The following is a 27,265-nucleotide window of genomic DNA, read 5'->3' on the forward strand; positions in this document are numbered from 1 at the left end:
CGGACAGCGCCGGCCGGGGCCGCTCGGCCCTGGCGTGACCCCGGCGCACAGCACAGGCCGCCAGCCCTGCCCCCGCGGCGCCGGGAGCCTGCGGCCAGGCCCCGCTCACCTTGCCCTTGTAGGTGGGCACGTTGCAGAGGATGTCAGTGCGCAGCGCCTCCTCGGCCAGGCTGCGGGCGGCCAGGCTGCGCCACACCTCGCTGTTCTCGTCGCCGTGCAGGACGTGGTGCCACAGCCGGCAGACCAGCGCGCAGCTGCGCAGCTCCCGCAGCTCCAGGTAGGAGAACACCAGCTCCAGCACCCGCCCGGGCAGCCGCCAGCCCGCGCCCCCCACCGCGCCCGCGCCGCAGCCGCCGCCCGCCGCCATCGCCTCAGGCGGCGCGCACCGGCCGCTCGCCCCTCCTCCCGGCGCCGGCCGGCCGGTCGGCAACAGCCGCCGCCCCCTCCGCGAGCCGCCGTACCAGCCCCTGAGGCGGCGCCAGGCGCACTAGCCAGCCTCGCGGGAACCGGCAGTACGGGGGGGGGCGGCGCGAGCTGTTTGCCCTCCCCCGACTGGGGACAAGTGCGGGCGGAAGTGAGCTCTGCGGTTGGGCAGGAGGGGCACAGCTGAGAGTCCAGAGTGCCGCACTTTACCGCGGGAACAGAGCCGTGAGCGACGCCCAGACCGCCCACCCCGCATTCTCCACAGCAGCTGTCACTGCTGCTTTGTACGAGGAGAGGTTGACAGCCCGAGCGCCATGTTGGTTAAGGGTAGAGCTGGTCTAGGATCTCGGAAGCGCATGCGCCGCAGCGTACGCTAGTTTGGCTGCAGAGGACACACACAAATACTTTGAAATGACGTAATTATGCTGCGCCGGAACAGGCGGGTCATACGGGGAAGCTGGGTGTTTGGTGTGGTTAGAGGTAACGCGCCCTCCCCTCACCCCGCCGCACGGACGAGAGCGAGCGGCGCGGTGGGGGCTGCTTATCCCCGGGGCCTTTCCTCCAGTCCCCCTCGCCCGTGCTCATTCCCCGCCGGGCCCTCCCTCCGCGCACCGCCCCCCGCCAGCTCAGTCCCCGCCGGGCCCTCCTCCGCGCACTGCCCCCGCTCATTCCCGCCGGGCCCTCCCTCCGCGCACCGCCCCCAGCTCATTCCCCGCCGGGCCTCCCTCCGCGCACCACCACCCCCAGCTCATTCCCCGCCGGGCCCTCCTCCGCGCACCGCCCCCGCTCATTCCCCGCCGGGCCCTCCCTCCGCGCACGCCCCCGCTCATTCCCCGCCGGGCCCTCCCTCCGCGCACCGCCCCCAGCTCATTCCCCGCCGGGCCCTCCCTCCGCGCACCGCCCCAGCTCATTCCCCGCCGGGTTCTCCCTCCGCGCACCGCCCCCCCCGCTCATTCCCCGCCGGGCCTCCTCCGCGCAGCCTCCCCCGCTCATTCCCCGCCGGGCCCTCCTCCGCGCAGCGCTCCCCCCAGCTCATTCCCCGCCGGGCCCTCCTCCGCGCACCGCTCCCCCAGCTCATTCCCCGCCGGGCCCTCCCGCCGCGCACCGCTCATTCCCCGCCAGGCTCCCCCTCCCCGCTCATTCCCCGCCGGGCCCCGCGCACCGCTCCCCCTCCCCGCTCATTCCCCGCCGGGCCCTCCCGCCGCGCACCGCTCCCCCTCATTCCCCGCCGGGCCCTCCCGCCGCGCACCGCTCCCCCTCATTCCCGCCGGGCCCTCCTCCCGCCGCGCACCGCCCTCCCCGGCTCATTCCCCGCTGGGCCCTTCCGCCGCGTACCCTCCTGCACTCAGTCCCTCGAGACCCTCGCCCCCCCTGCTCATCCCTCCCTGCTCTTTCTTCCAGCCACCCCCGATTCTCCCTCGGCCTTCCCTCCAGTCCCCCGCGCACTCCCTCCCAGGCCTTCCCTTCAGGCCCCTTGCCCGGACCTTCCCTATGAGCACCTAGTCTGCTCCTTCCCTATAGCTATTTCCCTCCCCCTACATGGGCCTTTCTGTTAGCTATCTCCTCCAGCCACCCCGCCCCCTCCCCCTCCGCCCCACAGGCCTTACTTCCAGCCCCCTCTCCCTCATCTGGGCCTTCCCTTCAGCCACCCCCCTCATCCTGCCCCTCGAGCCATCTTCCCCCTGCCCTCCAGCCATCCTGCCCAGGTCTTCTCTCTAGCCACCCTGTCCCCGTCCCCCTCGCTAATTCTCCCCCTGGGCCTTCTCTACCATCCCCCCCGCTAACCTCCCCCATGTTGTCGTCGTCCTCTCACACCCCAGGCCTTCCTACAGCCACCCGCAAACACCCCCTCTTCCTGGTCTTCTGTCCAGCCATACCTGCCTGGTCCTTTCATACAGCCACCCCTCTTCCTGCTTACCCCCTGGGACTTTCCTACACCCCTCCTTATCCCCAGTCACCATCACTGGCTTTTGTCTACAGCCACTTCCACACAAATGTATTCTCACCCATCCCATGGGGGGAGGAGGGGAGAGGTTTGCCTATAGCTGCCCCCTCTTCCTCATCCCCCCTCCCCCCAAGCAGGGGGCTTTACTTATGGCTGCCACCCTCAACTGTAAGCAATGCACTACAGCCATTTCCTACCTCTGCATGCACACAAGGAGCTTTGTTAGATGTGCTGTACAATTTAAAAAAAAATCTCCTGCCAAGACTTTACAGTTTAAAACCATTAATATATTTAACAGCATTGATCCTTGCCTCCACCACAAAATTTGAACAAATCATGTTTGGCTTAAAATAGAGGCGATGCTTCTTACCACAATTTGGATTGGGATGCCAAATTGCTGAAATATTTAATATATTGTGTTGTTTGAACCATAACATGTAAAGCTGTTTAAAAAGCCTCAACAATTTTAGGCCCCAGCCTACAATATGATTCTCATAGGTGCCAGAGTCCTTCCAGGTGGATCCAATTGCAGGAGCAGAGCCCTAGACATACTTGCTGATGACTCCAACTAATAAGGGTAAACATGGTCATCAAGCACATTAGCTAACTTGAAATCAGGCCTTAGGAAGTCTGGACCAGCCACGGATCTCTATAGTAAAGTAAATGCCATGTATAAGGAATTCAGTGTGGTTTTATAGTTCTCTTTATAACCTATTATACTAAAATATAAAATATTTTACAGACCTACATTTTTTTAAAATGTGTGGGTTTTTAAATACTAGCAAGGTGGTTTTTTTTTTTTTAAAGAAACTACACACTTTTTCAAAGTGGCTTCCTTTGCCCATAGAGGGGATTTGGCAGTGAGGTTCCAGGACAGGTGTACCAGCAGACTGCAGGCAGTGGTGTCACACAGAAGAAGCTGGGAACTGGTGGGAGCCATGCTTTAGGACCTAATTCTTATCAGTTGTGTAAGCTAAAACTTTTTGCTTGTTTGACCCAAGTGCTGAGTTCCTCCTCCGTTGGGGCTTCCTGCAACTTTAGAAAAATGCTGAACACAGTTTTTTGCACATCACATTTTTGTAGTTTTAGATGCTGGTCTCTCTTACCTGAAAATTCAACAGCAAAAGCACCAAAGAAAGTTCCTCAACCTTTTCTCTCTCAAATGCTCTGAACCACAGGTTACTTTCTCGCCTTCTGATCTTAAATTTAAACCTTGTTCACTTCATCCCTCAATTAATTCAGTTCCTCCCAACTCCAACAATTTACCTCATTCTGCCTTCACCCCGGTGGAGTCCTTTTTACTTTTCATTTCAGTTTTTCCATATCTCATCTTTGTATGTTTCCTTTCTGCTTATGTGGGTAGTGCTGTATATAGCTAAACTATTTTCATTGTTCTGCTTACAGTGATGATGGTACTTCATGCAAACCCCACCATTATCAAAATAAGTTTATTGTTTAGGAAGAAAAGAACTTTGTCTTACACAGCAGTTTTTCTTACTCTAGGTATCTGTGTGATTTACAAAGCAGTTCAGTGACTGTGTAGTCAGAGGAAGTAGTCATGCTCTAAATTGTAGCTTTTCACACAGCTTGGAACATAAGAATTTGTTTTATGAAAAGGGAGTGTTGGCTAGGATATTAAGGCTTGGTCACACTAGGAGCTTAGGGGGGAGGGACAGCTCAGTGGTTTGAGCATTGGCCTGCTAAACCCAGCATTGTGAGTTCAATCCTTAGAAGGGCCATTTGGGGAATTTGAGTTGGGGATTGGTCCTGCTTTGAGCAGGGGGTTGGACTAGATGATCTGAAGTCCCTTCCAACCCTAATAATCTATGAATATAACACCACACCCCTGAATGACAGTTAACAGACCTAACTCCTGGTGTAGACAGTGCTATGTTGACAGAGGGGCCTTCTCACATCAACATAGCCACTGCCTCTCTGGGAGTTGGAGTACCTACACAGATGGGAGAAACTTTCCTGTCAGTGTAGGTATTATCTTCACTAAGTGCTACAGTAATTCAGCTGCACTGCTTCTACTCTGAGGGTGTAGACAAGCCCTGAGATTTTCCCCCTACTCTTTTCAGTAAGTGCAATAGAAAGTTTAACTTATGTGTTGTGATAGCACCTAGATACCCCAGTCAGAGACTGGGACCCCCATTGTGCTGAGCACTATATGCACATAATGAAAAGACAGTCCCTGCTGCAGGGGTTGCAGCTGAAGTAACTTCCACCTAGACAGCTACTCAAGATTAGCAAAAGGTGATTTAGTTTAGTTCATGTACCGGACACAGCACTTCTCACAATAGAGCAGCAAGAGGATGATGCAAAATATCAATACGGTTTGAGCCCAAGTCCCAATTAATGTGCTTACCTATACAGGTGTCCGTTTTACCTTAGGGACACTAGCATCTCATCCAGTGCATGTTACTGTGTCAGCCAAGCATGCTTTCTTAATTTTTTTACTGTAGTAGGAAAAACCCTTCCCTAACATCAACTTGTTTTCCTACACAGACTCCCTTGAAGTATCATGGCAGTCAAGTGGACTAGTGGACATTCCTCTTCTATATTGTGCTTGAATGTAAACAAAGAAGGGCTGGTAGCTTCCGGAGCAGAGAGAGGAGAATTCACAATCTGGAATGAAGAGGGGTTTTGTTTAGGACAGATACAGCTCCCAAGGGCAGATGATGTCACCTGTGTTGTGTTCTCTCCCACCTACCCCAGCAGGCTGTACACCTCCCATGGTGAAACCATTAGCATGTTGGATGTCAGATCTCTTAAGGGGCCAGTTGAATGCTTTCATCTGAATGAGGAAGAGATCAATTGCCTGTCAGTGAATGAGACAGACAGTGTCCTGGCTGCTGCAGATGACTCTGGGGCAATAAAAATTATGAACTTGGAAAACAAGAAAGTCAGCCGGTCCTTGAGGAGGCATTCAAACATCTGCTCCTCTGTTGCCTTTCGACCTCAGCGCCCTCAAAGCCTTGTGTCTTGTGGACTGGACATGAAGGTGATTTTTATAGTAGATGGTGGATGATGGCTATAGAACTTAAATATCAACCAGATACAAGTAATTAGATGTTTGCTGTACTTCTCTTCCAGTCTAGGATAGTTAATGTGGCCCCAGCAGTGTAGTAAGGATGTTCATAATGCTGTTTTCTGCACAGCAGTTACATTGTTTCTATTGTTGCCTTCCTTTATTATAAAAGAGTTGGGAAAGCAGGAATTAGGGCAGTGATACTGAGGCTTGCGAGCAGCAAGTGGCTCTTTAATGCGTCTCCTGTGGCTTTTTTCAGCACATATTAAAATACTATGATTTCATGATTAACCAATCAGGATGCACTTTTAGTATGTTATTAACCAATTTTAGTTGATAAAATAATACTTAGTCACTAATTTTGCTGTGATAATTATTTATATATATAAAAAACCCCAAAGTATTTGCCATCGTGCTGTTTAAATATGAATATATAGTACTATAGTAAAAGAAATAATTAATTCACACTATATTACCCAAAAGAGTCATAACTGATCACTAATTTGGCTCCTGAACCACTGAGGTCTGAGTGTCACTGAATTAAAAGTATTCTGTCAAGGGGGGTGGTGTGAGAAGTGGCAGCAGAGCTAAAAGAAGCAACTAGCCTAAGACAGAGAGGGACAGCCCTTGGATAGTTGTGGCTGAGAACTTCAGTCTGTCGTCAGCAAACAGAACACAGGTCAAATCACCCAAAGCCTAAATTAGCCAAGACTCAGAGGTTCTGTCTGGTGTGGAGAAAGGGGATAAATCATGACAAGGTGGCTGTAGAGAGCTTGCACCACATCAACTATCATTGTTTTTCTTTATGCATATTGACTTTTCCCAAGGGACCAATTAAACATTGCAAACAGAACTTTGTGAGTGGTTTGTGAAAAGTGCTAACTTTTGATACTACTATTCTGACATACAGATTAGTAAAAAAACACATGACTGGTACGTACAATGATAACAAGGGGTTTGTTTAAAATTCCATGTGTTATTCCTTTGTTTTAATAACCTCTTGAAAGCTTAAATGAAATCAATTACTTTTTTTAATTTGTCCTTTCTCTACCTCACTTCAAATTCCAACTTTTATTTTAAGTTTACTATTTAGGACTAGATTTTTTTTTTAACAAAAAATATTTAAATGTTACTGAATCACGAGGACTTTGCAAAAAGATAGGAGGCAAGTAAGTTTGGGAGTAAACCCTAACTTTGACAATGTACCCTTTACTAATCCTCTAATGGTAAAACATGACTCAGGTTATTCTTTGAGCATAGTGATGCTGGGGTCTGTTTTTGTTCTTGAAGGCATAGTCCACTGGGGACTGATACAAACTTAATGCAAACAATATTCCAAACATTGCAATACCCAGGTTTTGATAGCTTATTAGGTTGTAGTCCTGCAAAGACTCACTCATGCAAGTAGGCCCCTTGATGTTAAAGGACTACTTTTGTATATAAGGGTTTTCAGGTTCAAACCCTGATACTGGATGCTTATTTCCAGGATATCCTGAGGGATGGAATACACCTGGGATGGGCATAGCCATCTCTACAGGTCACTGCTCTTTTATTTATTTGCCTCTAAGTTTTGAGAGAAAAAACAGCTTTTATTGTTCCTCATATGACTTTAGCTGCATATATAGTAATTTCCACTAGCACTGTCACATTTGTCATGTTCTAGTTAAGGTGGTCGTGTTCTTTATAAATCTCAATTTTAGAATTCATAATTCAGAGAGGGCTGACTTTTTTTATACAATGGTTAAGATTTGGAAACCTGGTTGCCTAAAGTTCCTAAATCTATATTTAGGTACTTTGAGAAATAATTTTCAGAAGTGCTGAGTACCCAAAAAATCAGTTGAAGTTAATGGGAGGTGTAGGCACTCAGCACTTTTGAAAATCAGGCCACTTAACTTTACACACCAAGTTTGAAAATTTTGGCTCGAGTCTTGTCCTTTTATGTGTCTTTTTCCTCACATGCTGAGAGTAGAGTGGAGGAAGAGAATAGATGTTTTGCAGTTTCTGAAGCTTCCTTGTGCTCCTGTAGCTCAGGAACATCACTTGTTTGAATTACCACCTAACAAACACACTAACCCTGTTGGTGGCTCATCCATAATTCTGACTTGCAGTACTGGAAGTCAAATAATGCCCCATTTGGAAGCATATTTATTTCAATATGGGGATTCTGAAGGTGGTAGAGTCTTACTAAATTTTATCATCTGGAGATGTGTTCTCACCAGATGATGATAGTACAGGAAACGGTTCTAATCACTTATTTGAAAAGACAATACAAGATGAACTCAAATATTCAGTGAGGTGAGTATGGAATTTGAGTTGTGGTCCCCTCCCCCCAGCTGATAATGGGAACCATGCAGGTAAATCCCTGTGTGCTGTTTTGGAAATTTAGGAGGTTACTGTTGAAGGGCCACTACCTGTTAAAATTGTTAGTGTTTCGTTTTTATATTTTACTCAGCCTGGCTAGTGAAACTAGACTGGCCTGTTTCTAGTCAGTTTCACTTCTCATGCACTAGCACAATGCTACACTGAGGGTAGCAAATACTGTGGTGTGATAAATTGAGACTATATCTGTATAATTCATGGATTGTGTGTGAAATTACAAACCCTATGTGTCTGTCAGGCTGCAAACTCCATTTTGGACATGCAGCCTTTTGACTTCTCTATGGTGTACTTGCTTCCATGTTGGGTTAAAAATTCCAAAGGTGGGGGCAGAACAACAGTACAGGGTAGTTGACTACTTAGGACTACCCAATAACAGGAAAACTACTCACTGGTCCTAGCCCAGAAGAGCTGCTTAGCGAGGGAAGTCATGGCAACAAAGTCACTTGACGGGGGTTTGCCCTCATGTGGGGAAGCTGGCAAGGGTGTTACCTAATGGGGGAGGCTGAAGTTTTGAGAAGGGCAGAGGATGGTGTGCTCAGCTGGGGTTGGGGGCCGTTTACTGTAGTCTGAGGGAGAGAGCACTCACCCTGTAACACCATGCCTTCCTGGACCCAGACGGTACCCCAAAGAAAGGGCAAGCTAGCAAGTGAGGGATCTTGCCATTTCATATGTTTGTTTTGTATGATCTGTGGCCTCCTGTGCTTTATCTGTTAAAGAGCAATTGTGCTAGAATCAGTGCAAAGCCTCTCTACCAGTATGTGTTAAGCATTCACAATTTTGCTCCTGGAAGAGTTCAAATATAATCAGAAGCTTCACACTTTGGGTCGAGTTCTGGGAGAGGGGTGTGTTTAAGTATCAGGGGGTCTGAAGGGTCAGTGCTGCACCCAGAGGGGCTTACGCAGCTGGACAGTAGGTTCCAACACTCAGAAGGAGGTGACAGATAGAAGGTCTGCCCCCTGAGGGTGAAGGGACTCAAAGATTTGGGGCAGTGGCTGGACTCCATTCAGGCTCCAGGAACTTGAAACACCCTGGGGGTCCAGAGCACAGAGGCTTGGATTCCCCTGAACTGTTTGTATGTTGTTATGAAAATTGGTTAGTTCTTATATAATGTTTTAAATATGTTCAGCATTATCTACAAAAGTCATCAACCCTGCTATGAAGTAGGCATTCTCCCCATTTACAGAAAAGGAAATAAAATGGGTCACCAAAGGTGGCAGAGAAAGCGTCTGTTCTGTTCTCATTCCCCATTACACTGGTGTGTTCCTTTTTCAGTTACATAGTTAAAACGGTCAGTGTGTCATGGCTACTGCTGCTCAGATGCCTCTGAAAGCATTCAGAGTGGTTTCTTCACCACTTCCACCTTCTCAAGAGTTGAGTCTCAACTATCCAAAGGAAGGCTGTTTCAGCAGCTGTAGTGCTAAGTCATTTTTTATGGTTTGATTTGAAGGTTATGCTGTGGAACCTACAGAAGGCTCGCCCACTGTGGACCATGACCCTGCAGGAGAACGAAGCAGAAGGAGCGGAACAGCAATCAGCTGGCCAGTTCTTTAACCCTCCCCTAGCCCATTCTCTGTCTGTTGCAGCATGTGGCAACATCTTTGGTTGTGGAGGTGAAGACGGTAAAATCCGGATCTTCAGGGTAACAGGTGTCAAGTTTGAACAGGAGCTGGGGTTTAAGGGTCACACTTTGGGGGTGTCACAGGTCCTCTTTCTACCAGAAGTATATTGGCTGCTTTCGGGAGGAAATGATGGAAAGGTGTTACTGTGGGATGTCAGCAATGAAGCTGGGAAGCAACTGAAGAGTCCTGTGAAATCCATCCACAGGAGGAAGGCCAGAACACCAGCTTCCACTAAGAGAGATGGAGAGCCCAACGCAATGGTTACAAATGAACATGCCAGAATTTTACCAAAACTAAGCATAGAACATGGAGAGAAGGTGAACTGGATTTCATATGCAGAGATCAAAGGCTTCAGGAAGGTATTAGTTGCCGATCAGAGCAGCTGTATATCTGTATATCCTCTGAATGAAACCTAGACACATATTGTTTAAGGAAATCTTGGCAAGTAGCTAGTTTTTTGGGTTGTTGTGAGCTGGCCAACCTGGTTCCCTACAGAGCACTCTCCTCTTTTTTTACCATGGAGAGTAAACTTCCTGTAGCTTAAATAATTCCCAACCCCCATGCATGTATAGAAGTGGCCAGGAATTTGCTGTGGCACATTATGCACATAAGTAACAATACTTTATCTTTTTCAATAGTGGCATATCTTCACTGTAAATATTTTCTTGTGGGGTCAGAAGATGGTGCATCTTGAATATAAGTGTGACTTTGTTTGAAATGGATTGAGAGGAATTGCAGGCTCAGAAATGAGCACACACCTCAGCGTTGCAGCCTCATGTTGCAGGTTGTAAAATTTTATGTTTCAGTCTGCAAACATTGTAAGAAAGAAGGTATTCAGTCTGAGAGAAAAATGGTGGCCTTTTCTGTAAAAACTAAATCAATGGCTGTGGTAAGCTTTGCTGAAGGTGTAATTGACTGGAGTCCTCCAAAACCCCTGCACAATAACAAAACGACTGATTTTCCTGCTTTGCCTCCTTACCTCTTTAGTTCTTTGCTTTCCCTATTTCAACATTTCTGGCAATTTAGGCCTGAATTAGACATATACTGTAATTATCTGAGCTGCGGCAACTGAATTGTGGGTTGCAAGCATGTTTGAACTATTTTTAATTTAATATAGTTAAGAATAATTACTGAAGGGGTTAACTAGCTAAATTGATCTAAAGTTCATCATTAAGTGGGACTTTCAGACTGGAACAACATTAGGGGGTGTGGGGAAATGTTAACAGCTATTAACTTGGCTTGTCCTCTGATTTCATGCGTCAGAGAAGAAAAAAATCTTTTAAATCTGTTTCAATAAAAGCTTTCTCCATCACTGTGCTACTTGTGCTCCTGCTAGCTCTTGTATGACTATCCTATGTAACCCTATATGCTGTGAAAAATGTGAAGTTGAGCATTTTATAACTCAAATGCAGAGTATAATAAAAATACAGAGGGCCAAATGCTGCTGTCTTCCTTACACACATAGTGTTACTAATTTCAAGGGCTCCTTGCATGAATAGGGAAAGCAGGCTCTTGCCCTAGGTGGATTGTTAGCTTACAGATTGGGGCGGGGGGGAGAGGTGACCAAATGTGAATCCTGTGCCTTTGAAGTTATTAAATAAATTCTCGGCCTTTATGGGATGTGCAAATAATTCAGAAAGTTTATTTTCCCAGGATGTCCTTTATCACTAATGTGCTAAAAGTGCACTACTGTACAGTTTGGAAACGAATCTGACCAATTAAATTATTTCCTTCTCATCCTTTATACATGTAAAGGAGCGATCTTTGCCAAAAACACTGAACTTTGAAGTATTAAATCTGACATTACTAAAATAAAGTTAATTTGTGTTTGTCAATTAGAAGCTTTTTTGGTGGCAACCAGTAAGATAATGGGAGAGATGGATTGTCCTTCTATCGTAAGAAAAGAGCCAGACTGTAACTAAAATACTTAGGAGACATTCCCCTCTGGCTACCAAAACAATCCGCTGCACATGATGTTGCATTTCATATGCTTTATGAAAATATGCTAATGAGTGTGAATATAATGTAACTGGAATATGCTTTATGCAAAAGGTCTCTTGTAAGATATCATTACAAAGCTTATCTACTGAGTATGTTCATCCTATTTGTATGAATGTATCATTTCTATGTCTGGAGTTAGAATAAGATATAAACTTGTGTTACTAATGTAAACATGTTAAGTGGAAACCATTAAGGGTGCTTCAGAATCAATCACTTGTAAATGGCTGTTTACTAGTAAGCCTTCGTGTGTTCCTGAGAGTCAGGCCAGAAAGAATGGAGACTTGGGGTCTCACAGGACATGTCACCTGGTACTGGAATCCATCTTAAACCTGGTGCTTTTCCATTGAGAAGGAAGGGTGGAGACCCAGAGAGACAAAAAATTCCCGCCTTGTGCCAAAGCCATAAAAGGGGGCTGCAGTCATGAGAAATCCCCTTTGTTACCACCTGAGCTGGAACTAACAAGAACTTGTTAGTTCCAGGGGAAAGGATTGGGCCCAGACTAGGAAGGAGTCTAGTCTGTGAAAGAAGCTTATTGGAACATCTCTGAGGGTGAGATATTACCTGTATTCAATTTCTTAATGTATTAGGCTTAGACTTGTATGTTTTGCTTCATTTTGCTTGGTAAGAAGTGGGCTGTAGCCCACGAAAGCTTATGCTCAAATTTGTTAGTCTCTAAGGTGCCACAAATACTCCTGTTCTTTTTGCGGATACAGACTAACACGGCTGCTACTCTGAAACCTGTTACTTTGTTCTGTCTGTTATTGCTTGAAACCACTTAAATCCTATGTTTTATGCTTACTCATAAACAAAAGTGATTTTATTAAGTGTAAGTGATTAATACCTGGGGAAGCAAACAGCTGTGCATATCTAGCAGTGTTATAGAGGGCGGACGATTTATGAATTTACCCTGTATAAGCTTTATACAGAGTAAAACGGATTTATTTGGGGGTTTGGATCCCGCTGGGAGTCTGGCTGCTGGAGATAGGAAACCTGCTGAGCAGTTTTGGTTAAAGTCTGCAGCTTTTGGGGGACGTGGTTCAAACCTGGGTCTGTGTTTGCAGCAGGCAAGCGTGTCTGGCTCAACAAGACAGGGTTCTGGAGTCCCAAGCTGGCAGGGAAAATGGGCTCAGAGGTAGTTTCAGCACGTCAGGTGACAGTCTCAAGGAGGTCTCTGTGACTGAACCCGTCACATCTTATGCATTAGTAAAGATTAAAAGATTCCTTACAATTGTATATGCTTTATCTTGTTTTTTATCCTCTGCTTTTGAATGTTTAGTACTCAAACATTTCCATGGTGACAAAGTAATGCACATCTGACAGGCATTTCAAGGTATAAGGGTATCATCTCTATAGCAGTGGGAATCTTTGTGCTGCTCTCATCTTTGTGATCCTCATATTCTGAGCAGAAAGACAGTCAACACACTTCTGGAATTAACTTTTTAACAATTAGGAAGTGTCTCACCACTTCAAAAAATAGAGTTAAAGTCTCTCATAGCAGTGCAGGAAGCTATGGGAATAGGGGCAACAAGAAATAAGGTGGGGAGTAGAAAAGTGGTATGAGGAGAGACAAGAGATAACTAAATAAAAGGGAGAAAAACTGAAAGAAAATGACATTGTAATGAAAGTCAGGTAGGAGAGAAGGAAAAAGAGCAAGAAATGGTGCACAATGTTAGGGCTAGCAATTTGTGTTCATTTCTGGCTCTTTACTCACACAGCCCCATGCTGGCTCCTCCTATCTCTCTGCACCACTACAGTTCATTGGCGGGACAGGTATGGTAGGGCCCAGCCTCCAGTTTGAGGATGAAAAGGAGAGCCAGAGATTAATAAAAAATTATAAAAAAATCACATTTCTCTCTCTCTTCAGATATAGTGATGCTAGTCTGCTAGCACTTAAATGTTTGTAGTGTCCAGAGTAGCATGGACAAACATGTTAGCTGACAAGTTTATTGGCAATCAACTCACGTTAAACTAGTGCAGTAATAAACCTTTTATTCCTGTGATGTCAAATTTCCAGTCGTCAGTTTTCCAAGCTAGATAGTATGTGCATTTTTGATGTAAAGCCACACTTTGTTTTGTAAATACATTTCAGGCCTTCTTTATACACCCATCCCCAGCTGGCCAATGATGCCAGCCTCTCTTGTCCACCTGTCTCATTTTCTAAAAAGTTCCTTTGTGTTTTCTCCTATGCTATGCCTCACACTTGGGAGAAGCTCCCTGTAACCATCCACAAATCTCTCATCCAAATCTGTGTCAGACTCCCTTTTGTCATGGAGCCTACAGAAAACGTGACAGCAGTTAGACTGCTGATGTGTTGAAACTCCGCCTATTATGCTGACCTATACTGTCTCGTATTTCCCCATTTGTTGTGTCTTGTCTGATACATAGATTGTAAGCTCTTTGGGGCAGTGTGGTCTAGTGGATACAGCACTGGACTGTGACCCCAGGAACCTGAGTGCTATTCCTGGCACTGCTACTGGCCTGCTAGGTGACCTTGGGGACATTGTTCTGTGCCTCAGTTCCCCCATGTGTAACTGATGCTGATCACACCACCTTTGTAAAGCACTTACAGAGCTATATATGAAAAGCACTATATAAAAGCAATTTGCAGTGGTGTTGAAGCTATGTTGGTCCTGGGATATTAGAGAGACAAGGTGGGTGAGGTAATATCTTTTATTGGATCAACTTCTATTGGCAAAAGACAAGCTTGTCTCTTTGCCAACAGAAGCTGGTCCAATAAAAGACATTACCTCACCCACCTTGTCTATATAAAAGCCAGGTATTTTTGTTCTGTTTGTACACCAGCTAGCACAGTGGAGTTCTCATGCATAAATGCTACAGTAATAAAAATAATACATCAGGAAGAAGCTGAACAGGGCACAAGCCCCTTTTCAGATCACCTTTAAATAAGAGTAATTCATATACAAAGAAAGATAAGTGGGGTGTTTGTGTTTGAGGAGCTGCACCAAATTCATAATTCATTAAGTAACATGTTTGTGGACATATGTTTGTGTGTGTCTGAACTATATTTGGATGTACTGGCTATAAAAAGCCCTCAGTGCAAAGTGACCTTTAGCAGAAGTCAGATCTCCTGTCCGTGCTGTTGCTGACTGCCCATGAGAGAAGATTCAAGCCTATTAAAATTGCATTTCTTCTCTTCTTGTTCCCCATGAGGATGACCAAAGAGGCCATATCTCTGCACTCCCTGAACGAGACACTAAACAGGTCACAAAGGACTATGTGTGTTAGTACTACAAGGAGGAACAAGGCAAGGCTCCATTGTGCTGGGAAGGGGCTATAGCAAGATAGGGCAAGGGAAGAAACTAACAACTACTGGAGTGACAGGTCTGTATATTAGATGAGCCTGTACTTGTTTCTTAATTCTTTATGGGAAATAGAGGGGGTATAAACATGAACTTAGAGGCTGATGGGTCTCAGATCACAAGGAGTGTCCTTGTTTCTCCTTTATCTCTGAAAACAACCAACCATCTGTTTTGTGAACAAGCCTTTGTATAGTTTGCAGGCATTTAACCCTGTGGCCCGGGTGCACGAGTGCTTTGCCATCAGCCTGAATGCAACCACTTGACCCCCAATCATAAATAATCTCTTTTATTAAAAGTTGCAATTTGATTATGGGCCAGCAGGAAATTCTAATGTTTCCATATTCAATCATATGCTAATGTTCTGATAAGGTCCAGTTCTGAACAAGTGTTTTTAGGTGAGCCCAGGCCCAGGATAGGTTAGAACAGGGGTAGGCAACCTCTGGCACGTGTGCTGAAGGCAGCACGCGAGCTGATTTTCAGTGGCACTCACACCGCCCTGGTCCTGGCCACCGGTCCGGGGGGCTCTGCATTTTAATTTAATTTTAAATGAAGCTTCTTAAACATTTTAAAAACCTTATTTACTTTACATACAACAATAGTTTGGTTTAGTTTTATATTATAGACTTATAGAAAGAGACCTTCCAAAAATGTTAAAATGTATTACTGGCACGCAAAACCTTAAATTAGAGTGAATAAATGAAGACCACTTCTGAAAGGTTGCCGACCCCTGCATTGAAAGCAAAGAGCTCAGAACCCAGTGGATTCAAAAGACAAAAAAGGAAGGAAGGCAGCTCACAGAGGAAACTCTACTTCATATTGTGTCTCTCATCAATTGCCTGGTCACATATAACCACTTTCTTTAATTTGCAGACTATTTTTCTAATTTAAATAGTTAACAGTTCATATTAAAATTAAAGGGAAGGGAAAACAAAAGATTTGAAAATGCTCCTATAGTTACTGGAGATGGGTAAAATATAGTCCCTTTTTACTAACAAGTATATATACGGGAATCCCAGGTCTGACATTATTGTGCAAATGTTATCTAGCAAGGGAGGCTTGAGTATGTGTAAAGCTGGTATCTGCTTAAATAAAGATTGTAGTAAAAGTGGCTGCTGTAAAACAAATATATTATTGCGGCTAGGATGCAGTATTTCAATTAACATTTCTAATATCTCAACATCTGCATATTTGTATACACATTATTTATACTATGGAAGTGCCTAGGAAAGGATTCCCAAAGATCAATGCCTCACTGTGCTAGACACTATAGAGACAATTAACAAAGAAGATTGTCAGATCTCTGGGGAAAAGACTGTCTACGTGTCAGGACACAAGCGTGTGAACACACACATATAGGTGGAGTTGGGTTGGGAGGAAGAGGTAACAAAAGGAACAGAACACAGTGGCCACTACTGGCAAAATTGGGTAATACAGCATGAGCTCTCCAGTTTCTCTGATTTAACTAGTGCTTCAATCTTCCCGCTACACAAGATCACTGACTGTACTATTAAATCAGCTGTAACAAATTAGCGAAAAGGCGGCATGCCCCTGTATATCTAAGAACAGGACTGAGGACCGTGTGTCTTAACATATATATTCTATACAGAGAAATATGCATGCTGAGAGAGAGAGACACAGAATGATGTGGAAAGAGAAGAGCAAGTAAGTTTTCAGTAGAAAGTGTAAGAATCTGCTGTGAGTTGTGTGAATAACTCTTTACAAGGTCAGGAATTATTTACCTCATTTACATTTATATAGAGCTATGAACCCTCATGCTTCAGGGCATAAACCAGCCACTAGATAATGGGGTTGGTAAGAAACATTTCCTTAGAGTGGGGTATTCTGCCACTGTTCATTATGGGGAATTTTGCCCTTCTTCTGAAACATGGTACCAATCACTACTGGAGACAAGACACTGGACTATAGGTCTGACTGGTATGGAAATTCCGATGTTCCATGGTTCTGTGAATAACATTACCCATTACAGTAAAAGTGACAGGTGTTTAGAAGCCTGTGAAGAATTGAGGTCTTGAGTGAGGAGCAAGCAAAGGAAAGACATAAGTGTATGGTTGATGTCATGAAAATAGGATAAAGAGGTGGTGTGTGGGACATAGTGTTATACATGAGTTTGTGACAGTGATGACTGGGAATATGAACATTTATAGCTTAGCTCTAAAAGTAATAAAAATGAGGGTGTCTGCTTTTCTAGAAAGGATCTAAACTCAAGGGAAAAAAAACATGAGCATTAAATAACGTATTTTTAAAAAGCCTCTTTTTTGTATATAGTGCTCAATAACCTTCATAAGAATGTGAGCTCTGTTTTTACTGGATGTGTTCTAAGTGCAGTGCTGTATATTTACAGGAAGAGCAGCAGGAAGGTTTTAAAAGCTTTCTTGTAACGGATCAGGATTTGTTTTGTGCTTGTACAGAACAAGATTGACATGAGGTGGTATTAATTTAGTAGTAACCTCATTGGTTACCACTTTTAAAAAGTAAAGAAACTCATCACTCTATAATCTGAGTACCTCGCAATTATTAACACATTCCCATAAGACCCCAGTGAAATTAGGAAATATAACTACTCCCATTTTACATTAAAAACAGGCACAAAGTTAATTTATTTGCCCAAAATCACAGAGGTTTAGCGGCACAGCTGGTAACAAAATCAAGTTTTCCTGATTGCCAGCCCTGTGTCTTAAACACAGGACCATCCTGCCCTACATTAAGAACAGAATGGCCATACTGGGTCCACCCAGTCCAGTATCCTGTCTACCGACAGTAACCAATGCCAGGTGTCCCAGAGGGAGTGAACCTAACAGGTAATGATCAAGTGATCTCTCTCCTGACATCCATCTCCACCCTCTGACAAACAGAGGCGAGGGACACCATTCCTTACCCATTCTAAAAGCCACTAATGGACTTCTCTTCTGTTTGCTATATGTGGATGCCATCCTGATGTTTGCCTACATTTGTAATTGCATCAGTTTGTGTAAGTGTAATAATTTTTTTAATGGAACCCAAAGAAATGTGAGCTATTTAAAAAATCAAATAACCTACCACCATCCTTTGATGAGTGGGGAATACATTTTCATTGGCAAAGTGAATATTGAGGCAATGTGAGAGCTGATCTATTCCCCAAAGACTCAAGATGCAAAATTTTCCTGGGGTTTGCTCTTATTAATGAATGGTCATTTCCATGTATCATAATAATGTAAAACCACTTTATAATTTCAAGTGGTCACTGCAGTGTGAATTGGCATTTTCAGAGCGGACACTTGTGAATGTTTCAGTTTTGGCTTGAAGGTGGTTTAAAACATCTATAAGTAGCTTAAAGGCTGGGAGCTGTTTCTCCCAAGAACAAAAATGGCTGGAAAAGCCAAGGAATATTAAAGCAACATTATTAGATATTAAAGGCAACAGAGAGACATTATTGCATCAGTGGTGACCCATTTTAATCAATAATTAAATCTATTGGCCATTTTCACCATTTATGTAGAAGAAAGTTTGTGAAAACAGAAACCATGAATCTTCATTCACCCAACTCGATCAATGAGCCATTACAATCTGTAATGCATAATTCACTCAGCCTTTTATCTCTGACTTGTCCACAAACTGACTCTTACAAATATGTTTGCTCATGTATTCCAACAAATGTTACCTAAATAAGTTTCAGGCTGTAGATTGTTGACAAAGTGGGGATTTTCCTTTCTTATGTTCTATGTGAGTCTTACTGTTTTGCATGAATGCTGTGTGTACCTCAGTTTCCCTATGTATTGCACCAATGTCTAGGTGGTGGGAATAAGGGGGTGTGACTTGTGGAGGCTGCTCCAGCTGCCTGCACCGATGCTATAGCCGCCCCTTCATAACCTGAGACCCAGGAGGGGGATGCGACCAGGTGACGCTTGGCCCAGGAAGCGAGACAAATGCCAGAGGAGGAGCAATGGGAAGGGCAGGGGCCAGACAACTGGAAGCGAGTCAGTCTCGGCTGGCTTGGGATTCAAGGGGAGGACCAGAGCCCTGGCTCTGGGTTTCCTTCCCCACCAAGATGCACTTGGCTGAAAGTCTTTGATTTCTGTTCTAACAAGTTCTTTCCTACACTGTGTTCCTGTTGACTAATAAACCTTCTGTTTTACTGGCTGGCTGAGAGTCACGTCTGACTGCGGAGTTGAGATGCAGGGCCCTCTGGCTTCCCCAGGAGCCCTGCCTGGGCAGACTCGCTGTGGGAAGCACACAGTGTGGAAGGGGATGCTGAATGCTCCAAGGTCAGACCCACGAAGGTTGAAGCTGTGTAAGCTTCTTGCCCTGGAGACATTATGCTCAGAGAGAGGAGGCTCCCCCAGAGTCCTGACTGGCTTCATATGGAGTAGTTCCAGAGCATTGACCCGGTGACTCCGTGACACAAAGTGTTTGCTGACATATATTCCTTTGAGTATCCAATCTGTGAGCTGTGTGATTAGTCACTTAAATCATAGTATTGTTCCTGTTCTCTGATACCTTCATATAAGTAGGGTTTGAACTCTTGAACCTTCACTGCTAATAGCATGGGCCTGGACTACGGAGCTGATGTACTGACTATTACATTAAGAAATAAGTGTGATAACCAGCCACTAGAAGGAGACAAAGATCCACGGTACTGAAATGAGTTACACTGACCTTTGTAAGCTAATTCTATTTCTGCCCAACATGAATTTCATTTTCTCATTAAATAAATTTCCTTTGTGATTAAACAAATCTTGTTACTGGCCTAAAATTCCCTTTTGACAAACATTTATACGAAAGCGTTTACACTTTTATGAATACTCCCAAGGGAGTAAAATGAGATGTAAGCATGGTTAACGCAAAATGTTATTTGAAGTTAGTTGCCAAAAAAATTATCATTATATATTACAGAAAAAAAGGGTGTGGAAATCAGCTATTAATAGGTTTGAGTATGCATTGTTCCTACGATCTAAAGTGAAAAGAGACTGATTATCCTATGACCTGAAAATTACTAGATATTTTGGCATTTCAAAAACATCAGACAAAGATGAAAAAATAGACCAGGAAATGTAATATTTGTAAGGCAAAGAATTATACTTTTAGTCTAGGGAGCTCACCAAATGCAACAGATCTCAAACTCTTTGGAGCAGGGCCAGTCTTTTCATTCTGTGTTTATACGGTGCCTCGCATAATAGGGTCCTGGTCCATGACTTGGGCTCCTCAGCATTATCGTAAAACAAATAAAACAGGAGTAAGAATATCCAGGGACCATACTGCTATGGAACAGAGTCTTGCAATTCAATAGCTGTTAGTTGCCATAGACAGTTTTTCAAGATAGCCTGAAGTTCATTCCATTAAAAAAAATAAATCAAGGTTAACTGAACTTCTAATGAATCAATACTTGGCCCATTGCGGGATCTCTTGTTATCTGTATGAAACCTAGGCAAAAAAACCTTTCAGTCTAAAGTGTTTCAACAGCTTCAAGATGCTAGAAAGACCCAAAAGTTGCACGTCAGGGGAGCAATTTAATTGGGATCTTAGTTAAGCTAAATTACCCTAAATTATTCTTGAGAAACACTATCAAAATGGATGGTGACCAGCATATTCCACTCCTTTACATCTACAGAACAGCAATGAATGAGTATAAAGCATGCTCCCTGCCTCCACGTGTTTTGATATAAGTTCAACACAATAGCACCTCATAATATAAACTTTCTGATAGAGATCACATGGAGAAACTTCAAAATCAAGTATCAGAGGGGTAGCCGTGTTAGTCTGGATCTGTAAAAGCAACAAAGAATCCTGTGGCACCTTATAGACTAACAGACGTTTTGCAGCATGAGCTTTCGTGGGTGAATACCCACTTCTTCGGATGCAAGTGGTGGAAATTTCCAGGGTCAGGTTTATATATGCAAGCAAGAAGCAAGCTAGAGATAACGAGGTTAGTTCAATCAGGGAGGATGAGGCCCTGTTCTAGCAGTTGAGGTGTGAAAACCAAGGGAGGAGAAACTGGTTCTGTAATTGGCAAGCCATTCACAGTCTTTGTTTAATCCTGAGCTGATGGTGTCAAATTTGCAGATGAACTGGAGCTCAGCAGTTTCTCTTTGAAGTCTGGTCCTGAAGTTTTTTTGCTGCAGGATGGCCACCTTAAGATCTGCTATTGTGTGGCCAGGGAAGTTGAAGTGTTCTCCTACAGGTTTTTGTATATTGCCATTCCTAATATCTGATTTGTGTCCATTTATCCTTTTCCTTAGAGACTGTCCAGTTTGGCCGATGTACATAGCAGAGGGGCATTGCTGGCATATCATGGCATATATTACATTGGTGGACGTGCAGGTGAATGAACCGGTGATGGTGTGGCTGATCAGCCACACCATCACCGGTTCATTCACCTGCACGCCCACCAATGTAATATATGCCATCATATGCCAGCAATGCCCTCTGCTATGTACATCGCCAAACTGACAGTCTCTAAGGAAAAGGATAAATGGACACAAATCAGATATTAGGAATGGCAATATACAAAAACCTGTAGGAGAACACTTCAACTTCCCTGGCCACACAATAGCAGATCTTAAGGTGGCCATCCTGCAGCAAAAAAACTTCAGGACCAGACTTCAAAGAGAAACTGCTGAGCTCCAGTTCATCTGCAAATTTGACACCATCAGCTCAGGATTAAACAAAGACTGTGAATGGCTTGCCAATTACAGAACCAGTTTCTCCTCCCTTGGTTTTCACACCTCAACTGCTAGAACAGGGCCTCATCCTCCCTGATTGAACTAACCTCGTTATCTCTAGCTTGCTTCTTGCTTGCATATATAAACCTGACCCTGGAAATTTCCACCACTTGCATCCGAAGAAGTGGGTATTCACCCACGAAAGCTCATGCTGCAAAACGTCTGTTAGTCTATAAGGTGCCACAGGATTCTTTGTTTCAAAATCAAGATACCTCATTTAGTTATATTATTCATAGGAAATATGAAAATATACCACTTTCTTAGAAATCAGAAGGAAAAACATAACAAGCACTTACTAGCTGGAAGAGAGACCAATACAGCTACCAATTACAAAATACCCTTTTTTGTGCTGCAGCTACTTGGGTTTGCCATATTTAAAGAGCCATCTCTAGAAAAGCATGCTGGGAAAAAAAGTTCCTATAAAAAGAAAACATTGCAATAGGGAGACAGGAGTGCTGAGAGCCATAGAACCACCCTATAAGCCATGTATATGATGGAAACCATTTTAAGCCAGGAGGTGTAGTAGCACCCCTAGTTCTAGCACCTATGTAGGGAGAGTTAGTAGGAACTAGGAAGTCACCAGCCATGGTACTGAGGGAGGCAAGAAAAAGGCTGGTTTTAAGTATAGTATTATTGAAGTATTAGCTATTATTATATGTTTGTGGTAGGTTTTATACAGGGCTGATTTAAGTGTTATGTAGGATCAATTTGGGTCCTAAAATGAAACCCTCAATGTGATTAGACTGAGCTTCATAGGTCATTATTAGTAGATATTTAATCTCTTATGATAAGAATGAGGGTGTCTGATACATTAATTCAGATAACCTTGACTGTCTTTGAAGAAGACTATGTGATGACTACTTCTAAAGGTACCCACTGTCAAAGTTAGACTCAGGACTCACAGTTTGTCAGACCACTCTGTTTTATGAGCACAGCGCTCTGCTAATAACACCCAGATAATGTGAGCACCATGCAAGACACAAACTATCTTATTTATACAGATAAAAGGGTGAGAACTTAACAAGATAACAAAGGAAGCAGAATCAGATAAGTTTACCTGGGCTAGGCATGCATATCTTATTTCCTTACTAACTATTACCCATCTTCTGTTAATGTTTCACCATTAGCACCATTGTTTATGCCTAATGTTTCTTTTCCTGGCACCTGTATTTCAACATTTCTTATTTCTGCTTAAAGGTACATACAACATTTCTTTAATCCATTCTTATTTTTACAATATAATTCATTCTACAATATAATTCTGCACCACACTACATCAAGCAACTGAAGCTCAACTGGCAAACACCTTCAAAAGGAGTCAGAATGACTTCCAAGTAAAATGAAGGAATCTTAAACTGGATCTGAAGTTAGTCATAATGCAGCAGAAGTGGAGCCCTTTTTCAGTGCAGAAGTTCAGATATGCTGATTCTAATGACGACTCTGGTTCTTATATTCCACAGGGTGGAAAACAGGCTGCAGAATGTGGAGACTCAGTTCAAAGAGCTGAACTCTGCCATGGAGAAACTGACAGAGAAGCTGCAGTTTCAGGATAAAACTCTGGAGAAGCAGGTGGGCGAGGATGAGATGTGGATATCCTTACTGGAGGACAGGTGAGCCACAGAAGAAAAAAACAGCTCAGTTTCCCCTCCATGCATCAGCTGGGAGACTAGAGAATTGAGAAACTTGTGTAACATTCTATATGTGCCTGTGAAGATGAATGGGTTTAGGCTACACTGAGTGAAAAGAATACAACTTTCTTTCTATATCCAGGGATGTGGCTTTGAATTGCCTTTTACCACAAGAGAATACAGTTTGTTGATCTCAGCAAATGCAAGGCAAATTCCATTCCAAGTGAAAAAACTTCTAAAGAAATTTTAAATATGCACTAAATATTATTATAACTTTAAAAACCCCACACCATTTCTAAGAATACCAGAGACACCAAATGCTCTTTCAAAACCTTTCAGATAACTGTGTCCTACTATAAGCAGCAAAAATCAGAATCTTATTAATGCCCTGGTTTTGTTCTGCTAGCAAATAAGGCCGAATCTTTCACATTTTGGTGCCTGAAGTTAGGCTCCCATAATCATATTTAGACATCAAAATAACAGGCTTTTTTTTTAAAAGATCCGGAACTACTCACAGTTCCCATGGAAAGCAGTGGCAGCTGTAAGTGCACAGTGCTTTGAAAAACAGGCTATTTAGGTACCTCTGACCCGATCCTATGAAAACTTACAGGTGTGTAACTGTAGGCACATAAGTAGTCTCACTGAACTCAATGGGACTACTTTTGAGTAAAATTACACACATACTTAAACCTCTGCAGAATTGGGGTATAAATATGGATTTCAGAGCTCACATTTGGGCCCCCCACTTTTGAAAATCTTGGCCTAAATAAATTATTTGCATTCAAAAATGAATGCAAATTTTTTAGCTGGAGGCATATCACATTAATATCAATAACTGCAACAAAAAGAAATAGCACTTCATAAAACACATACTTGAACCTAATGATTTTAGTTGAAACAGGATCGCTCTGGTGGAGAAAAATCAAGTACAACAAAAATATTAGATTCTACATCCTTTTCAGAACTTTTCACTCCCTTTAGGAGGAGTGTCCCTTAAGCTTCTCCTCCTTAGTTGGTGCCTTTAGTTAGAACAGGAACTGGAGCTGAGTGAGAACACTGGACAGACATTGGTTTGCTGTGTGACCTTGGCAAGTCATTTAACCTCTCTGCACCTCAGTTTATCCATCAGTAAACTGGGTGTATGATTCTGATACTGCAGAAACCTAAATAAAACTATCTACTACTCTAGGAGCTGAACATCAACTAAAAACCGAAACAAAACCAGAATAGTCCCCAAAATACTATGTTTTTTCTTTTCTTCTAGGTGTTGTGGTATTAAGTTTAATAGAACATATGTAGGACCCTACCAAATTCACAGCCCATTTTGGGTCAGTTTCACAGCCAGAGTTTTAAAATTGGTCAACTTCACAATTTCAGATTACATATGAAATTTCACAGTGTGGTAATGATGAAGATCCTGACCCAAAGTGGGGTTGTGGGGTCCGCAAAGCTGTTGTAGGGAGCTGGCGAAATTACCACTTTCACTTCTGCACTCTGCAGAGCTGGGCTCTGAAGGCAGCAGCCACAGAGCTTCCTGTAGTCAGAGGAGGCTCCTGGCGGGTGGAGGTGAGTTTGATCTCCCCATGCTGCTAGGAGCTGCCAGTCCTGGCCGGCTGGGGAGGGAGAGGACTTCCTCTTCCCTGCATGGCCCCTCAACTGGAGTATTGTGTCCAGTTCTGGGTGCCACATTTCAGGAAAGATGTGGACAAATTGGAGGAAGTCCAAAGAAGAGCAATAAAAATGATTAAAGGTCTAGAAAACATGACCAATGAGGGAAGATTGAAAAAATTGGGTTTGTTTAGTCTGGAAAAGAGAAGACTGAGAGGGGACATGATATGAGTTTTCTAGTACATAAAAGGTTGTTACAAGGAGGAGGGAGAAAAATTGTTCTTCTTGTCCTATCCTCAGAGGTTAAGAAGCAATGGGCTTAAATTGCATCAAGGGAGGTTTAGAGTGGACATTAGGAAAAACTTCCTGTCTCTCAGGGTGGCTAAACGCTGGAATAAATTGCCTAGGGAGGTTGTGGAATCTCAATCATTGGAGATTTTTAAGAGCAGGTTAGACAAACACCTGTCAGGGATGGTCTAGATAATACTTAGTCCTGCCATGAGTGCAGGGGACTGGACTAGATGACCTTTCGAGGTCCCTTCCAGTCCTATGATTCTATGAAAACACTTGTTCAGATCAGTGTTATTGCACAAGTGCAAAACAATCTTTTCTTTCTTTTTAAACTTTTTTTTGTATTTTTCCTCCAGGAAGCCTAGAGGGAAATTGTCTAAGGTATACACTAGAAAAGGTACACTAAACATCTAAGGTATACACATTTATTGTGTAAAAAGAACAGGAGTACTTGTGGCACATTAGAGACTAACAGATTTATTTCAGCATAAGCTTTTGTAGGCTACAGCTCACTTCTTCGGATGCATAGAGTGGAACATGAAAGCTTATGCTGAAATAAATCTGATAGTCTCTAAGGTGCCACAAGTACTTCTGTTCGTTTTGCGGATACAGACTAACACGGCTGCTACTTTGAAACCTGACATTTATTGTGGTAACTGATCTGGTCAGAGCTCAGCTGCAGCAGCAGAATCTGTTTCAAAAGGCTGCCTTCAACCAACTAATTCTTAGACTCAGCTGAATAATTAAACTCAGGACAGGAGCTCTTTCTTTCTTTCTTTCCCTAGATGCAATAGGAGTCTTAGTCAAACTGTAAAAGGCTATAAAAAGTACATTGGGAAAAATGAACTAGTGATCCCTGAAATTGACCTTAACAATGACTTCAGGGAAATGGAAATTCTACGCACTTTTTCATTCAAATTCAAGCTCATCTACACTATAAGAAACCTGACAACACCCCTTCAGATACGAAAATGACAACTGTGTGTTTGCCTTTTAAGTAGAAGGTTTACTGTGATGTGATGGCTGCATTACCAGGGATTGCTGGGGTTACAGACAGGGGCGGCTCTAGGATTTCCGCCGCCCCAAGCATGGCGGCACGCTGCAGGGGGCGCTGTAGCGGTCACCGGTCCCGTGGCTCCGGTGGACGCCTGTGGGAGGTCCGCTGGAGCCGCCTGCCGCCCTCCCGCTGGGACGCCGCCCCAAGAGCACGCTTGGCGCGCTGGGGTCTGGAGCCGGCCCTGGTTACAGACCACCAGAATTCTCCACTTATTAACTAAATGGGAATAAACTGAAGTATATGGGAAGTATTTTTGTCTGAGAAGTGATTTCTGTCTCCATCTCTGTGGCAGGTTCACTTCAGTGGAGATAAATCTTTTCTACAGCTATGTCAGTGAAATGCTTTGCTGCTTGCATTCCTGTGTCAGAGCGAAGCTGCCAGATCTGGCGGGAGGCCTCCCCACCTTAGCCTCTGTCATGAGGCGCAAAGGCAAGAACCAGAGAATTAGACTGGTGTGGGAAGCAGTGCTGGAGATGCTGGGGCTGCAGGAAGGAGATGTCTTAGCTCTATGCACCTTTTTCATCATACATTGCTCTGAAGCACAGTATTACCCAGCTAACCAGAGGCAAAAGTACACCAGTGATATCAGCACGATGATAACCAAGGTGGTGAAGAACCAGATCCTTCGACAGAGCCTGCTGTGTGCTGTCCAGGTGGAAGAGACTCGCAGAGCACAGACGGATCCAAAAAAGATAGCAACCCTTGTCCAAAAATAACCTATGTGGCAGATTTCTTAAACTCCCTTGCCCACTTAGGACAAACAAGCTTACAACCTAAACTGGTTCCTACATAAACATGCAATTACATACTCATGCATGTGTATATCAACACACAGATCCGTATGTACAAACGCTCTGAACCATGACACACCAATGTGTATCATGAGTCTGAAAAGCCAGGCAGATTCCCAGAATCAATACAGCAGTCATATAAGATTTTCATCACCATCATATACAAGCTCAGTATGTACATGCAAATGTGTAGCCAGAGGCTGCTGGGAGGGACAGAAAGATTCTTCTGTCTCTTAGCTAAAATATTTTGACACTTGCATAATGCTGAAGAGTTCAAACGACAACATTTTCCAGCATAAAATCTGCTTTGCTCTACTTTGTATTCTCATTGCATGTCTATGAAAGCTGTAAACTGTAGTATGAAACAAACACTAATTTCTTATAATAAAACTCCTTGGTTTACCATTTAATGTGTGTACTGCTCTGTGGAAAATCAGTATTTTCACAGAATTCTAG

General features: G+C 43.7%; 2 protein-coding genes across 10 annotated transcripts; both read left to right on the plus strand.

Annotated features, from left to right (window-relative positions):
* The first annotated feature begins 97 nt into the window (after positions 1–97).
* SMCO1 (single-pass membrane protein with coiled-coil domains 1) lies at positions 98–27,173 on the plus strand. Of its 2 annotated transcripts, none has more exons than XM_039488454.1 (3): positions 98–277; positions 22,895–23,044; positions 26,311–27,173. In XM_039488454.1, exons 1-3 carry the CDS (start codon positions 141–143, stop codon positions 26,732–26,734), a joined length of 711 nt encoding a protein of 236 aa, XP_039344388.1. In that variant the 5' UTR covers positions 98–140; the 3' UTR covers positions 26,735–27,173. The 2 variants fall into 2 exon arrangements, with proteins under 2 accessions (XP_039344388.1, XP_039344389.1); XM_039488455.1 differs by lacking the exon at positions 98–277 and adding an exon at positions 14,353–14,620.
* WDR53 (WD repeat domain 53) lies at positions 258–11,757 on the plus strand. 8 transcript variants are annotated; one of them, XM_039488446.1, is made up of 4 exons: positions 870–903; positions 3,176–3,336; positions 4,877–5,372; positions 9,226–11,752. In XM_039488446.1, the coding sequence occupies exons 3-4, from the start codon at positions 4,893–4,895 to the stop codon at positions 9,811–9,813; spliced, it is 1,068 nt and encodes a 355-aa protein (XP_039344380.1). In that variant the 5' UTR covers positions 870–903; positions 3,176–3,336; positions 4,877–4,892; the 3' UTR covers positions 9,814–11,752. The 8 variants fall into 8 exon arrangements, with proteins under 8 accessions (XP_039344386.1, XP_039344382.1, XP_039344387.1 ...); XM_039488447.1 differs by having other exon boundaries at positions 885–903; positions 3,216–3,336; XM_039488452.1 differs by lacking the exons at positions 870–903; positions 3,176–3,336 and adding an exon at positions 258–277.
* Positions 27,174–27,265: the final 92 nt, after the last annotated feature.

This window comes from Mauremys reevesii, linkage group 9 (genome assembly GCF_016161935.1).
Source record: "Mauremys reevesii isolate NIE-2019 linkage group 9, ASM1616193v1, whole genome shotgun sequence".
Taxonomy (NCBI): domain Eukaryota; kingdom Metazoa; phylum Chordata; order Testudines; family Geoemydidae; genus Mauremys; species Mauremys reevesii.